This window comes from Polyergus mexicanus, unplaced genomic scaffold (assembly GCF_030449975.1).
Source record: "Polyergus mexicanus isolate NDT 795.1 unplaced genomic scaffold, iyPolMexi1.0 SCAF_20, whole genome shotgun sequence".
NCBI lineage: Eukaryota > Metazoa > Arthropoda > Insecta > Hymenoptera > Formicidae > Polyergus > Polyergus mexicanus.
Genome location: NW_027223340.1, coordinates 5,233,203 through 5,245,794, shown reverse-complemented (window position 1 = coordinate 5,245,794; position 12,592 = coordinate 5,233,203). Strand labels below are relative to the sequence as shown.

The following is a 12,592-nucleotide window of genomic DNA, read 5'->3' as shown; positions in this document are numbered from 1 at the left end:
ACGTTAATGTTTCGTTCCTTAAAAAAAATTCATGACATGTTTTTATCAAGTCAGAATAATTTTTACTACCAAATGTATTCGGTTTTGTATCCTTTATAGTTGCATAATGTTTACAACTCAACTATTTGATAAGTTTTACTTCCTAATCTAACTTGGTACTAATCTCATTTGTGGAAAAATCTTTAATTTTAATTATAATATTTATTGTCAGACAACAAATGAAAAAGACTATGAAAAGCAAAAGGCTGTTGTGGACCAGTATAAGGTCGATATTACATTTGTCGTACGACAAATTTTTTTAAGCGCATTGATTGGCTAATTTCTAGGGAATCAAGAAATTTTCTATTTTGCAGCCAATCAGTATGCTTAAAATGTTTGTCGTATGACAAATGTAATATCGACTTTAGGCAGCTTTAGGCTATGTTAATCAGGGCCCCTAGTCTAGGGGGTCTATTAAGGACCAATCGGAGCAAAGCTTGCCGGTTGATTGGTCAATTAGTAACTATCGATCGTAACTCCAACCGCAACCGAGCCCGTAACCTGTAATGTAATACGGCCTTTATATCGGATAATACCAAAGAATGGCCGATCCAACGTTACAAACTTTTTGTTGTCATCATACAAACCGAACGGACAAGGCTATAACGATAATGCAAGAATTTAATACTGATGCGTATAATACAGTGTGCATGATATCATCGATAATGGGTATGATAGGTGCGATTTATCAGGTAAATTTATAGGAACTGTAAGAGAAGTTACACATCTCACCGGTTTTTATTTTATAAAATTTTTACACTAATTATAATATTACAGTATTATTACCATTATAAAGAATAAATATTTAAAATATATTGCTTTTTATCACGTATAGAATTAAAATCATTCTTTAATTATATACATACATATATATATATATAAATATAGAGAGAGAGAGAAAGAGAGAGAGAGAGAGAGAGAGAGAGTGAGAATGATATGATTTATATTTTATAATATTATTATATAATATTTAATATTAATAATATTTAATATTAATTGAAACAAATTCATATGCATAAGAAATACCCCTCCCTCCTTTCTAACACATATTTACAATTATGGGGAGGCTTCAAAATTGAAAAAAAATTTTTTACAGATATTACCTCGGGAAGATTTGAATATTTCTCAACGATGGAGAAGCTTTTCTAGAGGGCGAGATATTATTGTATGGCTTGCTGTTGCTGATCTTTTAGCATCTTTAGGTCTAGTTTGTTATCGCAATTTGATTATGCCAATAACTTAGTATATTATATGAATTTCCACAAATTAATCACAATTTCATTTTCTTAATTTTGGTCAGTGAATACATGACAACAATATTGATAAATATACAATAATATATAAGTATGTTTTATTTAATTGTTCCATACTTGATCAGGTGTGTTTGTAAGGTCGGCATTATGGAGGAATTTCAAGTCTATCATGCCAATGGAAGGCGATATGTCGAGTGTTATTTTTTGCGCTTTGTCGTCGGTAACGTTGATATTTTTACACCAGACACAATTACATGTAGAACTTTGCGAAGAGATTGTTGTTTGTAGGCATGGACTCAATATTTCTATATGGCTACATGGATATGGACATTATGTTATGCAGTAGACATGAAGTTATTGTTAGGCGATAAAAACGGCTATTCTATATATTATCATACTTTGGCTTGGGTGCTGCCAGCCATTCTTACCTCATTTGGACTAATCATCTTATATATTCCAGATGCAAAGTTAGATTTTTACAAGTATCACAATTATTTTTGCATACATATTTTGTGATGATAATAAGTACAAGATTATCTTACAGTTGTCACAATTTGACATCATTATCCAGTGCCATATTGCGTATTCTTCCAAACTATTGTGCTACATATGTATTATTGGCAGTAGTCATGATTACAAATCCTATTTTGTATATTGCATCAACTCGAGATCTTGAAACGGCAGTTTTACATAGCATGGCTCAAATGACTGGAAGGGAACGAAGATTGATACAAACAGTTAGATTAAAATTTGCTCTCATCAATATGGTCTACTATGTATGCTGGACGCCCAATTTAATCAATGGGATATTATTGTGGACTCTATGGTTTAAGTTGCCGATTACGGCAATTATTACTTTATGGTATATAATGGTATGTTTAGATGTAATTCTCACTTAAAATATATGTGTATGCTACAACTTAGACAAGTGATTAAGACATCTTTAATTAACAGGCTGTAACAAATCCTCTTCAAGCATTCTTTAATGCGATTGTTTATCAATCCTGGAACAGAAGAGAAAAATTACGTCTTGAATGTTGTCAAGATTTCAAATCGAGTACCAATATACATTTAAATACGATCGAGAAAAGAGATAGTAGTGCTCATTTTTCTGAATCATCTCCACTATTGAATCCAAGAAGAGAATACAGACAGAATATACCACATATCAGCATAAATGGATCTTCGTCTCTGTGAGAATTTTTTACTGCCAGTCTTAAAAATGTAAATATTATATATACTATTCTATTTTTAAAGAAAATAATTTTAATATATAAAATGATTAAAAGTTTTATATATCATAAAGTTAGACTCAATGTGCATGAAACTCTTTCGAAATCTCAGAAAATTGAATTCTCTACAAGTGCAATAAAATTTTTTGAAAAACTTTGTGATATAAAAATAATTGTAGAGTAAAAATAAATATTTTTTAATATTTTTAATATTATAGAGAAATTTTATATAAAAGTACAATTTATATATATATATATATATATATATATATATATATATATATATATATATATATATATATATTACATTTGATGTAAGAAACAAAAAAAAGTGTATATAATTTAGTAATATTTAATTATTCTCTATAGAGATAATAGTTCTTTTAAAATGGTGATACAGAAATATAAGAATTGAAAAGAGATAATTCATATAATAAAGTACAAATTATTTAAAAGAGAAATCAAGTTTTTGATGCATCTGCATATATAATGAATTGTTCATTATTTTTCATAAATAAAGCGCCAGTAATATATTTTTATGATATGCATTTTTGTAATGGTATCAAAAATAAAAAGATATAACAAAATATAAATAGAGAATATATATATATATAATAAGGATCTCATTATTTAATAACATTTTGTACTTAAATATTATGTTATATACTAAATACAGTGTTAAAATATATCTTTTTCTATATCATAATATCACGATCACCGGCGGCCACACATGTATCATTGTACATACAAATATATCATTATTATGTTTTAACACAAATATATTATTGTATAAATTAGCAATAAAAAAAAATACAAATCTTATATTTTAAAGATTTGTTGATTTCTATATTAGTCATTAGAAGCGAGAACATTAATGTGCGAAGGATATTATTAAATCATATATATAAATACAAAATAATTAAAAATAAGAACTAATAAAATTTTTACAATAGAATCAAAGAGATTAGAAAATGAATAACTTAAATTATTTCATGAGATATGTATAAATTTTAACATTTCTTGAGATTATTTCATCAAACAATAAATAATTCTTTTTTTCACAAAAAAAAGTTATTTTGATAGACAGAAATGACAGAAAAGAAAATTTGAAATGATGAAGCAATTGTATATATATCAAATTATTGTTCTCTGCTTATCGAGTATTTTATAATAAATTAAAAAATAGAAAGATTCTCTCTCTTAATAGCCATGAAAAATATTAGAAATTATGCTGCTTCCTAAATTTTTTTATAGAAACAAATTGTATATATATATATTTCACTTGTAATAAAGTTATTTACATTAATAATAAATTCAAGTGAAATCATCGATTGTTTAATTTATTTTTACTGATTATAAAATATATTTGGCAACAAGTCTTGAAATATAAAAGTATAAAACAAAGACATAGAAGACATTTCTCTCCACAATACTATCTGTACTTTCTTTTTAAAATATGTTGTACGTTCAAAAAATTGATTAATTAAAATTATTTATTTATATTGATCATTTGTTTGGCACTTTGGCAAAATCTGCAGCATTATTTCACTAATATTTAAAACAAAGAGAACATACCTATACATAATACAAAATATTTTATACTTAAAGAAAATTTAAGATCTTAAAATCGTCATGTCAAATTTGCACCATCAAGAGGGAAGATTCGAAGCTCCAAGTGTTAAAGATGTGATTTCACGAACGATCATCTCAGCAATTTTCCATGCTAAATCTTCTTTAGCCTATAAAAAATTAATTATTAAATTATAATACAATATATGAATAAAATAATTATGTTATTGCTTTTAGCACGCAAATTATTTTAATATTAAAAAATACAAGTATTATAAAATATTTACCTTATCTTGTTCTATATTTACAAATCGTTTTACAACACGTGTTAGACGAGATTCTGAAATTTACATATTTGATTTTATACAATCTCATATTAATATATATATATATATATATATATATATATATATATATATATATATATATTTTAATTGATATATTAATATGTATATATTACTTACCATATTTTCTATAAGGATCTGGCTCTATTTCGGTAATAAATCTGCCTAAGTTATCAACATAACCAATGTTTAAACTGAAAAATACATTAAATTATTTTATATGGATTATATAAATTAGAGTTGATATAAAAATGTATGTATTAAAATACCTATATTTATTGCGCCGCCATAAGGAATCTGGATCATAAAGTTGCCTGGTGTCAATGTTCAGGTTATTCTTAATGTTTTTATTATTATTAGGTAATCTACTGCCATCGCTTCCTATTTGAGAAGTGCTTGGCATACTAGTGCATACAGAGCTCACTTCACTACTACAATCTGAACCTGTATAGATATGTTGAAAATATATTAAATCTTATTTATTTATTATATGAAAATATTATTACTTATTAAACGAAATGATATCTTTATAACATTTTACAAGAATACTATGTTATTGAAATCATCAATTGATATCAACCTGTTCTCCTTATCTTGAAATGTAAACTCGGACACGGGCTGCTCTGAATCGTGCTGATTAGCTCCGATAAATATTTATAATACAGTTGTGAAGATAAGAACGCCGGGAGATAATGCTAAAAGAAAATATAACGCAATACATGGCTTTTCAGTTAATTACTTTTAATGCAAGAACTTATATAACAAGTATTAATGTGTAATAAGAGCAAATTTGTGTAGTGTGTGGTGTACCTTGTTGAGAAAATTATACACAATTTTACTGGGTTTATCAAAACAATCGGGCTGTGTACCCTCCTCGTCCTCGCGACAAATGTTCTGTTCTACAAGAAAGCGAATTTTATCGCTAAATCCGAGGGGCATAGTTGCTTGTAAGCTAAAATACCTACAAAAAAAACAACAGTAAAATTCATAAAAATTTTTTTGTTCTCTCTTTTAAGTGTTTTATATATATATAGCCTTAGATGTATTTTCTATATATAGCTTTAGAAATTACTTCTCATAAATAATAACGGCATCAGACTGTGCCTCTTCGGGATCGGCTGCACCTTTCTTCTCCAAGAGATTCTGTTTGTAACTTATAGCCGACATCCAAAAATCCAACAATTCTCGCTTATTTTCAAGTTCCATAAACTAAAAGAATGAAAAGAATGAGAATATCTCTAATCAAAACTTCTGTTACAAAAATAATTGATGAAAAGATGTAAACCTCCATGAAGTAAAAGAATGCTGTCTCATTATACAATATATCTGCTAACTGTACATCGCCACTGGTGAGCACATCAATTTGATGTTTACAATGAAACTGACTTCGTAAAAAATCGTTTATATATCTGCAAAATAAAATTTTTTGGATGTATAAGTTGTTTATTTACATAGCATATATTAATGAATGTATGTCTCACTTACTCTTTCTCTAGTATATCATATACTATGCTTTGAACAGCAGATAGGCACTGTAATATAGGCTCATTGTTTTCCTGCATGACAGCTTTCTCCATCTCCAACTTTAATTCTTCAGATAATTGATTTATACCCAGGGCTTCTTTGAGAATATATTTCTTGTAAATTCTCAAAGCATCCTGTCTAGTTGTTGTCATGTCGTGTCTCTTACTGCCACAATCTTTATTTGATTGTTGTGCTTTACTTATCGTGTGACTAGTCTTTGGCATACCATTTAATAAGGTTGTTATATTATCGCTATTCTCATCAAATGGTACTTCGCTGCATGTTTGAATATCTACATTATTAGGGAGTACATTACAACTAAGGTTTTCGTTATCATCTAAGGAATTAGGCAAAGTTTCTAATAAGTCCTTTTGATTTGAGTGTTTAGCTTTTTCTGTATCTTCACTGGATATGCTAGATGCACTGCACAAGCATTCCACCTCTAGCCAAAACTTTATGAGAGCTACATGCTTTCTGATGTCCATAAACTGAATGAAATAACCAAGGGCACTCTTGTCCATAAGTACTTCCGGTAGAGTTTTAGACAACCGAGAGCTGAAGGTATATGTTTCTTTAGTGTCATTATTGAGAATTTCTTCCTCCTCTTCTTCCTCGAGAACGCATAATATACCCGAAGGTGTTTGAATGGACGATGCATTACTATTGAATGCATTTGTCGGAAAGTTTCCCAAACTCGTCGATCTTGTAGGTGAAGTTTCTAACAATCCCGGCTTATCCCTTTGTCCTGCAAACATTGCATGCAATTATTATAATAGAGAAGATAGAAGAGAGTTAATTATGTATATATGGTAAAAGAATATATATTGTTACAAATAATCATTTTTTCATATATAAATATCTAAGATATTTGTATATAGATAATTTAATTAATTTCTGTCTTTAAATATATAAACAGTAGTTGTGTACAACATATTACATAAAGTAAACAAAGTTTGAACTTGACGACACAAAATGCGATTGATTAAAGCAATTTTTCAAGTTCTATTTTCAATTTTAATGGAAATAGAATGTTGGAGAAAAGAGAGTGGAGAAAGAAGAGAAGAAATACCGCGTGCTGTAAATGTCAAAGGGTCAGATGTGGGAAACAACAAGGTTATACAGTGTTAAATAGAAAAGTGATTTCTTTCTTGTCGAGTATGTAATTTAAACGACAAACGCGTGTAATTACCAATCTTCTTAAAAAAATGGAGCATCGTTCGTGTCAGCGCGTAACATGATAAGAGTCGCCGATGACGTACAGGTCACGAAAACAATAACTACGATTACGAACGTATTCTACAGAAGATGAATGGAACACATCGCTGAAATGTCAAACTGTGCCGCGCGATCGGGATCGCAATCCAGTTGACAGATTGAATTTCGTGTCGATTCAGCCGACAATGATAATGAATCACACCCCGGTTACGCGCAAACGCGGCGATGCGCGACATTTCGCGTTGGCGTCATTACGGGTTACAAGCATAAGTGACAGATTACTGTGTGTTGTTTGCATCGTCGATTACGACAGATCGCGGGTGCAGGTGCAGTAAGAGCGCATCGCGGAAAATCCGAATCTTCGAGAAAGCGCTATCGAGATATACTCGTAAGATTATGGACCGATTCGGAGAGCTACATTCACACTAGAGAGAGAGAGAGAGAGAGAGATGCGTATTTTATATCTAAAAGCAACGTAAACATAGGCGCGCCGTGCGCCTCGGCGAGAGAAGGGCTAAGGGATCCAAGAGGGTGTAGAAAGTGCATACGTCGCGAATGCAATTCGCTAAGGCCGGTTCTACAATAAGTCGTATGTCGTTAGCCGTAAGCAAATTGACCAACCACAGTCAATTTTTTTTTTTGAAATTATGGACTGTGATTGGTCAATCTCCTTACGATTAACGACATACGACTTATTGTAGAATCGGTCTAAATGCGCGCGTTTTCTATATGCTTTCGAAATACGAACAGTTAATACAATATGGCGCTAGTATTATTGTCCATTACTGTCGAGGTAACGTAATATATATGACATTTTACTATATATATATATATATACATACTCAGTTTTATTTACGACTTTTATAAGCTGAAAAAAATTAATTGTATTTGTGCAAAGATGTGGTTTTCTCTATATTTTTTATATCTATAATTATTTGCATATTGTCTATATATTTGACAATGTGTGTGTGTGTGTGTGTGTGTGTGTAATGAACGATATATGATCTGGAATTAACACAAAAGATCTCTCTTTGATCATTGTCGGATCTTCTTTCAATGAATCTCGCGATCGCTATCTGCGATCATATTACGAGAAGAGATCATGTTTTGTTTAAGGTAAATATATGTACTTCATTCACATTTTTCATATATTACAAAATAATCAATACATATTTCAATAAGCAATAAATTATAAAAGTTATAAAATAAAGATACCTAAAATAGCAATTATCTCGCAATTTTTTCGCGAGAGTTTCTTTTTTTATAAACTTTTTTACTTTATTTACAGAAAATATTGTACAGGAGTACAATACATTCAGGATCAATTTTTCGAAATTATGGCAAGTGGACGATACCAAATAACCGTTCGATGTCGAGATTGAGCGCACACGTGCAAATATTTATGCACGACCAAAGTGGACGAGCGGATAAAAATATACGCGAGTCAGAAATTCGATTGCGAATGTATACGTACACTTCGAAGACCGACTGTCAAGGTAGAATGCGTAGCGCGAGAGGGCAACGGCCGGGCATCGTACTTGAGAGATCGCAAAGCGAAGTGAAGGCTAAAAGGTGACGGAGACGAGAATAGGACGCGTCTTGCGAGCTGTCCACGTTTGTACCGGTTTGTCCACGCACGCCAGCATGCTTGGATCGTCACGTTCGAGACGAGTAAACCGGCTATCGGGCGATGTAGGTCCCCGCCGAAGGCCCCCCCATGCGATCGGAACGAGGCCCGTAGCTTCCGCCGTTGGGAATTTTTCAGTCGTAGCTCGTGAGGATCGATCGCGGTCGCGCCACGACGACGATCATGCAGCACGCCCTATGCAGCCTCCTCGTTATCGCGGTCTGTCGCGTTACCACCGCAACATCCACGTCGATTAGAGCGGCGACTTACGACCAGAGGCAGACCGGCGACCTGAACGTGCAGGTAGCGCTCAAGGACCTGCGTGTAGTCGCACTGCTCGACTCCAAACTCTTGGACGATTATACGGTAAATGAAGCCTCTCCAAGAGGAAGTCACGCGAGCTCTTCCTTTTCCCTCTTCTTCTATGGATATTTTCTCTTAGGATGCAGTATCATTCTTTTATCTTTTTCTATATCCACCTTTATAATCTTCTAAATTACTTTAAATTTTTCGCGCTATAGATAAGACAAAAATTATATAACAATATAATTCTAGAAAAAAATTATATAAAAATATAAATTAAATTTTAAATTACGATGTATATATATATATATATATATATATATATATTGAAAAAAATATTTCTGCTATTGATATATTCTTATAGTTGAAATGGTCAAAGCTTCTCTCTTAATCACGTCGTATACAATCTTTAATTGTAAGATTTATATTTAGAATATATATATAACCTTATATACTTCATGCTCTTCGCTGAATAATTAAATAAATTGCATTAAAGATTATTAATAAATATTAATCATCAACGTCTTGTTGTCCTTGCAGGATTATGATTACTTCTACGATTATGCAGACTTCACTATCAAGCCGGGCGGCAGCAAGCCCATCCCAAGTTCCACCACGGAAAACAGCGATATTACAGGAGTTTCCGAATCTCTTTCGTCGCCAAATTTGACTGTCTCGACGTCTTCTGGTAATGTAAATTCAACGGAATACCGTAATACAACGTTACCGAATGACGAAGAAATTCCGAATGTTGATCCATCGAACGGTATCGCGAACTTGACATCAAATGTCGATAACGATAAGAGCCAATCGAGTGAAGAGAACGGAGAGTCCAAAGCAGCAGTCGCTTCTTCATCTATGATGAAATCTGCCGTACGATCACAAAAGCGTTGTAAATCCGGATATATTCCAAATGGCAACGGACGTTGTCGACGAGCACGTCGTCCATGGTTGTCCTTGTTGCCGTGAGTACAATTGCAACAATAAATCTTCCGATCGATTGGATCTTTCTCCATTGATCGAATTTAAGTTGCGTAATCGTTAGAAATTAAGTTAAATAGAAAATAAATATCCATATCAAGTTTCAGTTATGTTTGCTTTTAATGATGAAATAAATTCTTTATATTTGTACTTTTGTAACTGTAATTATATTCCTGATGTATTTCCTTTTATTTCACGGTTCTGTATTTTGAATTTCGATACTGGCAATGAATCCTAAAATGCAGAAAACCTCCGTTCTTAAAATGCGATATATAATTAAAACAATTTTCAGGAGAAAACGCAACATCAACCTCGCGTCGTAGAAGCTTGTAATTTTTCTTTCGATTATTTTGGCTCTCGACTTCTGCGACTAATTGTTATGTATAAAAACAAATTCATTTAAACTTTAGAATATTTATATAATTACCTACGCTATCTTCCCATCCGCTATTACGTTGGACAAACAATTAATTTCAATTCCACGCCAATCTGTATGTGATGTTTTAATCCAATAGCGAGATGGATCCCCCTATCATATAAATTCCACGTACCGGTTCGCGCGACGAGTCACAAGCACGGCGAACCCGCGCGATCGTCGCAGTTGCGAAAAGGATCCCGTTCGTTTCGCTCGCGTTGCCGAAGAGCAATACGGCCAAGGTGGAACAGCGTCACTTACTTCAAAATTCATCTCTCATCGCTCACGTATTTATCTATACCATACGTGCATATAACGTGTATATAACATATATATATACATATCACGAGGATGGCGGTGATACAAATGTTATTCTTCCTCGGTACGGCATTCTTCACGCTTGTCAAAGTTGACACTGCTCCGACTAAGTATGATCAGCGACAGGAGGGCGATTTCAACTTGCATGCCCAACTAGAGAATCTTCTCTTCGTTGTGGCCATCCCCAGCAACAACGATCTGCTCAACGACCTGGCATTGCAGGCTCTCGAGCTCAAGCAGCAATTGGTCTCCCGGTCGAGTTCGTCGAAGGAACAAGAATTAATCAGATCCGACAAAGAAAATCGTGGCATGGAACCTTGGAAAGAAGGAATTGTAGAAATTATACAGATAAACGAAAATCATTCGAATAAAGGAAGCACGGTGCAAAAAACAGACGGAAAAAATAAAGAAACGACGAACGTTTCGAATCAGCAGACAATTTTTTCTGTCTCTAACGAACAGCAACAAGATAAAATAATAGAAACTGACGACAGGATCGCGAAAAATGTGAAAGCTTTCGATTTTCCCAAAAGTCGCGAGGAACCGGCTATTATAGGATACTTCGTGGATGCGAGAAAAATACTTGGATCCAAGATTGAGGATGATGGACGGGCGCGAAATGTAGTTGAGAATGTTTGGAATTCCGACATCGAATCAGGAAGGCCGGGGACAACGTTGAAGAAACAATTGCTTCGCAGAGAAGAGAATGTGGCGCTGCCCCCATCGAACGCTGATAAGAACGACGTGGCTTCATTATCTGAGGATAAACAACAGAATGAGCTAACATTGATAGGCGGCGGTATCGAGAACTGCGGCCCAGGAAGACATCGCGACGTATCCGGCATTTGCCAGTTTGACGAGTCGACCAGGGCTTTTTAGCAGCTCCAATGATTATAGTTTTTAAACATTGAGATACGCTACTTAATATCGTGATTATCTCTCTTGATGCAATATTTCATTTTCCTCTTTTTGTCTTTCTAGCAAATGTTATAGATCTATTATATATTATCTCAATCTCAAAAAGTTCGTTTTTTTTTGTTTAATAGTGCAAAAGTTATGTCGAAGAAAAGCAACGAATTTTTTGATTAATTGAATGCTTAGAATGCGCTAAAATGCGAAATGGTTGTTGTTTTATATAAACCAATGTATGCGCGAAAGTTACACTGTATGTATCTATCAAGCTTCAAATAAAATATTTAAACAACAATAACAACGTGAATATGCATTTAAATATGAATGGAGATCATATAAGCTATAAGCGATTCTCATTAATTTTATTGAATTTTTAAATTCTCTTCCAACTCATTAATAAAAAAAAAAAAAATGCTAAGTCCTATCTTTTCCTATTTACTTTTTTTGTTTTTTATATTTTTTAAAGCTGTAATGTAAAAGTATCGAATGGATTCTTAAAACATGATCCTACTAATTAAGGATAACCAAAGATATATACGATATAATCCTATGAGAATTTCCGGAAACGAAGATCGTTTCCAAAAGCAGTGGCAATTCTGCGATGACATTGATTCTTAGCACAAGGCGGAAGAGAAAGAGAGAGAGCAAGGGCAAGGTTACGGTAATAGGCGCCAAGAGCCGCAGGATGGGGAAACGAACTCATGGCGAACGGCCACGATAGGACATTGCCCTTTACAAAGATTTCCGGAAACGAAGATCGTTTCCAAAAGCAGTGGCAATTCTGCGATGACATTGATTCTTAGCACAAGGCGGAAGAGAAAGAGAGAGAGCAAGGGCAAGGTTACGGTAATAGGCGCCAA

The 12,592-nt window shown here is 32.9% G+C and overlaps 5 protein-coding genes across 7 annotated transcripts in view; 3 read left to right on the top strand and 2 right to left on the bottom strand.

Moving 5' to 3' along the window:
• The first annotated feature begins 546 nt into the window (after positions 1-546).
• LOC138941717 (G-protein coupled receptor 143) lies at positions 547-2,754 on the top strand. The gene is made up of 6 exons (XM_070311583.1): positions 547-731; positions 1,136-1,241; positions 1,418-1,512; positions 1,581-1,759; positions 1,837-2,164; positions 2,247-2,754. Exons 1-6 carry the CDS (start codon positions 582-584, stop codon positions 2,487-2,489), a joined length of 1,101 nt encoding a protein of 366 aa, XP_070167684.1. The 5' UTR covers positions 547-581; the 3' UTR covers positions 2,490-2,754.
• A 1,419-nt stretch (positions 2,755-4,173) lies between these two features.
• Positions 4,174-6,482, bottom strand: Pkaap (A-kinase anchoring protein pkaap). The gene is made up of 9 exons (XM_070311701.1): positions 5,923-6,482; positions 5,723-5,846; positions 5,510-5,646; positions 5,248-5,398; positions 5,018-5,132; positions 4,707-4,881; positions 4,558-4,631; positions 4,381-4,433; positions 4,174-4,263 (listed from the first exon to the last, which is right to left on the bottom strand). The coding sequence occupies exons 1-9, from the start codon at positions 6,480-6,482 to the stop codon at positions 4,174-4,176; spliced, it is 1,479 nt and encodes a 492-aa protein (XP_070167802.1).
• Positions 6,483-6,591: 109 nt separating this feature from the next.
• Corn (microtubule-binding protein cornetto) overlaps positions 6,592-12,592 on the bottom strand; it is a 23,940-nt gene continuing 17,939 nt past the window's right edge. The window contains exon 14 of the mRNA XM_070311789.1: positions 6,592-6,706. Within this exon, the coding sequence (XP_070167890.1) occupies positions 6,680-6,706 (27 nt within the window). The 3' untranslated portion in view covers positions 6,592-6,679. The remainder of the gene's footprint in view (positions 6,707-12,592) is intronic.
• LOC138941835 (uncharacterized) lies at positions 8,147-10,656 on the top strand. 3 transcript variants are annotated; one of them, XM_070311719.1, is made up of 4 exons: positions 8,147-8,292; positions 8,465-9,106; positions 9,647-10,071; positions 10,380-10,464. In XM_070311719.1, the coding sequence occupies exons 2-4, from the start codon at positions 8,987-8,989 to the stop codon at positions 10,408-10,410; spliced, it is 576 nt and encodes a 191-aa protein (XP_070167820.1). In that variant the 5' UTR covers positions 8,147-8,292; positions 8,465-8,986; the 3' UTR covers positions 10,411-10,464. The 3 variants fall into 3 exon arrangements, with proteins under 3 accessions (XP_070167820.1, XP_070167819.1, XP_070167818.1); XM_070311718.1 differs by lacking the exon at positions 10,380-10,464 and adding an exon at positions 10,603-10,656 and having other exon boundaries at positions 8,148-8,292; positions 8,465-9,169; XM_070311717.1 differs by having other exon boundaries at positions 8,148-8,292; positions 8,465-9,169.
• Positions 10,545-11,988, top strand: LOC138941833 (uncharacterized). Its single transcript, XM_070311716.1, has one exon. The coding sequence runs from the start codon at positions 10,854-10,856 to the stop codon at positions 11,697-11,699; it is 846 nt and encodes a 281-aa protein (XP_070167817.1). The 5' UTR covers positions 10,545-10,853; the 3' UTR covers positions 11,700-11,988.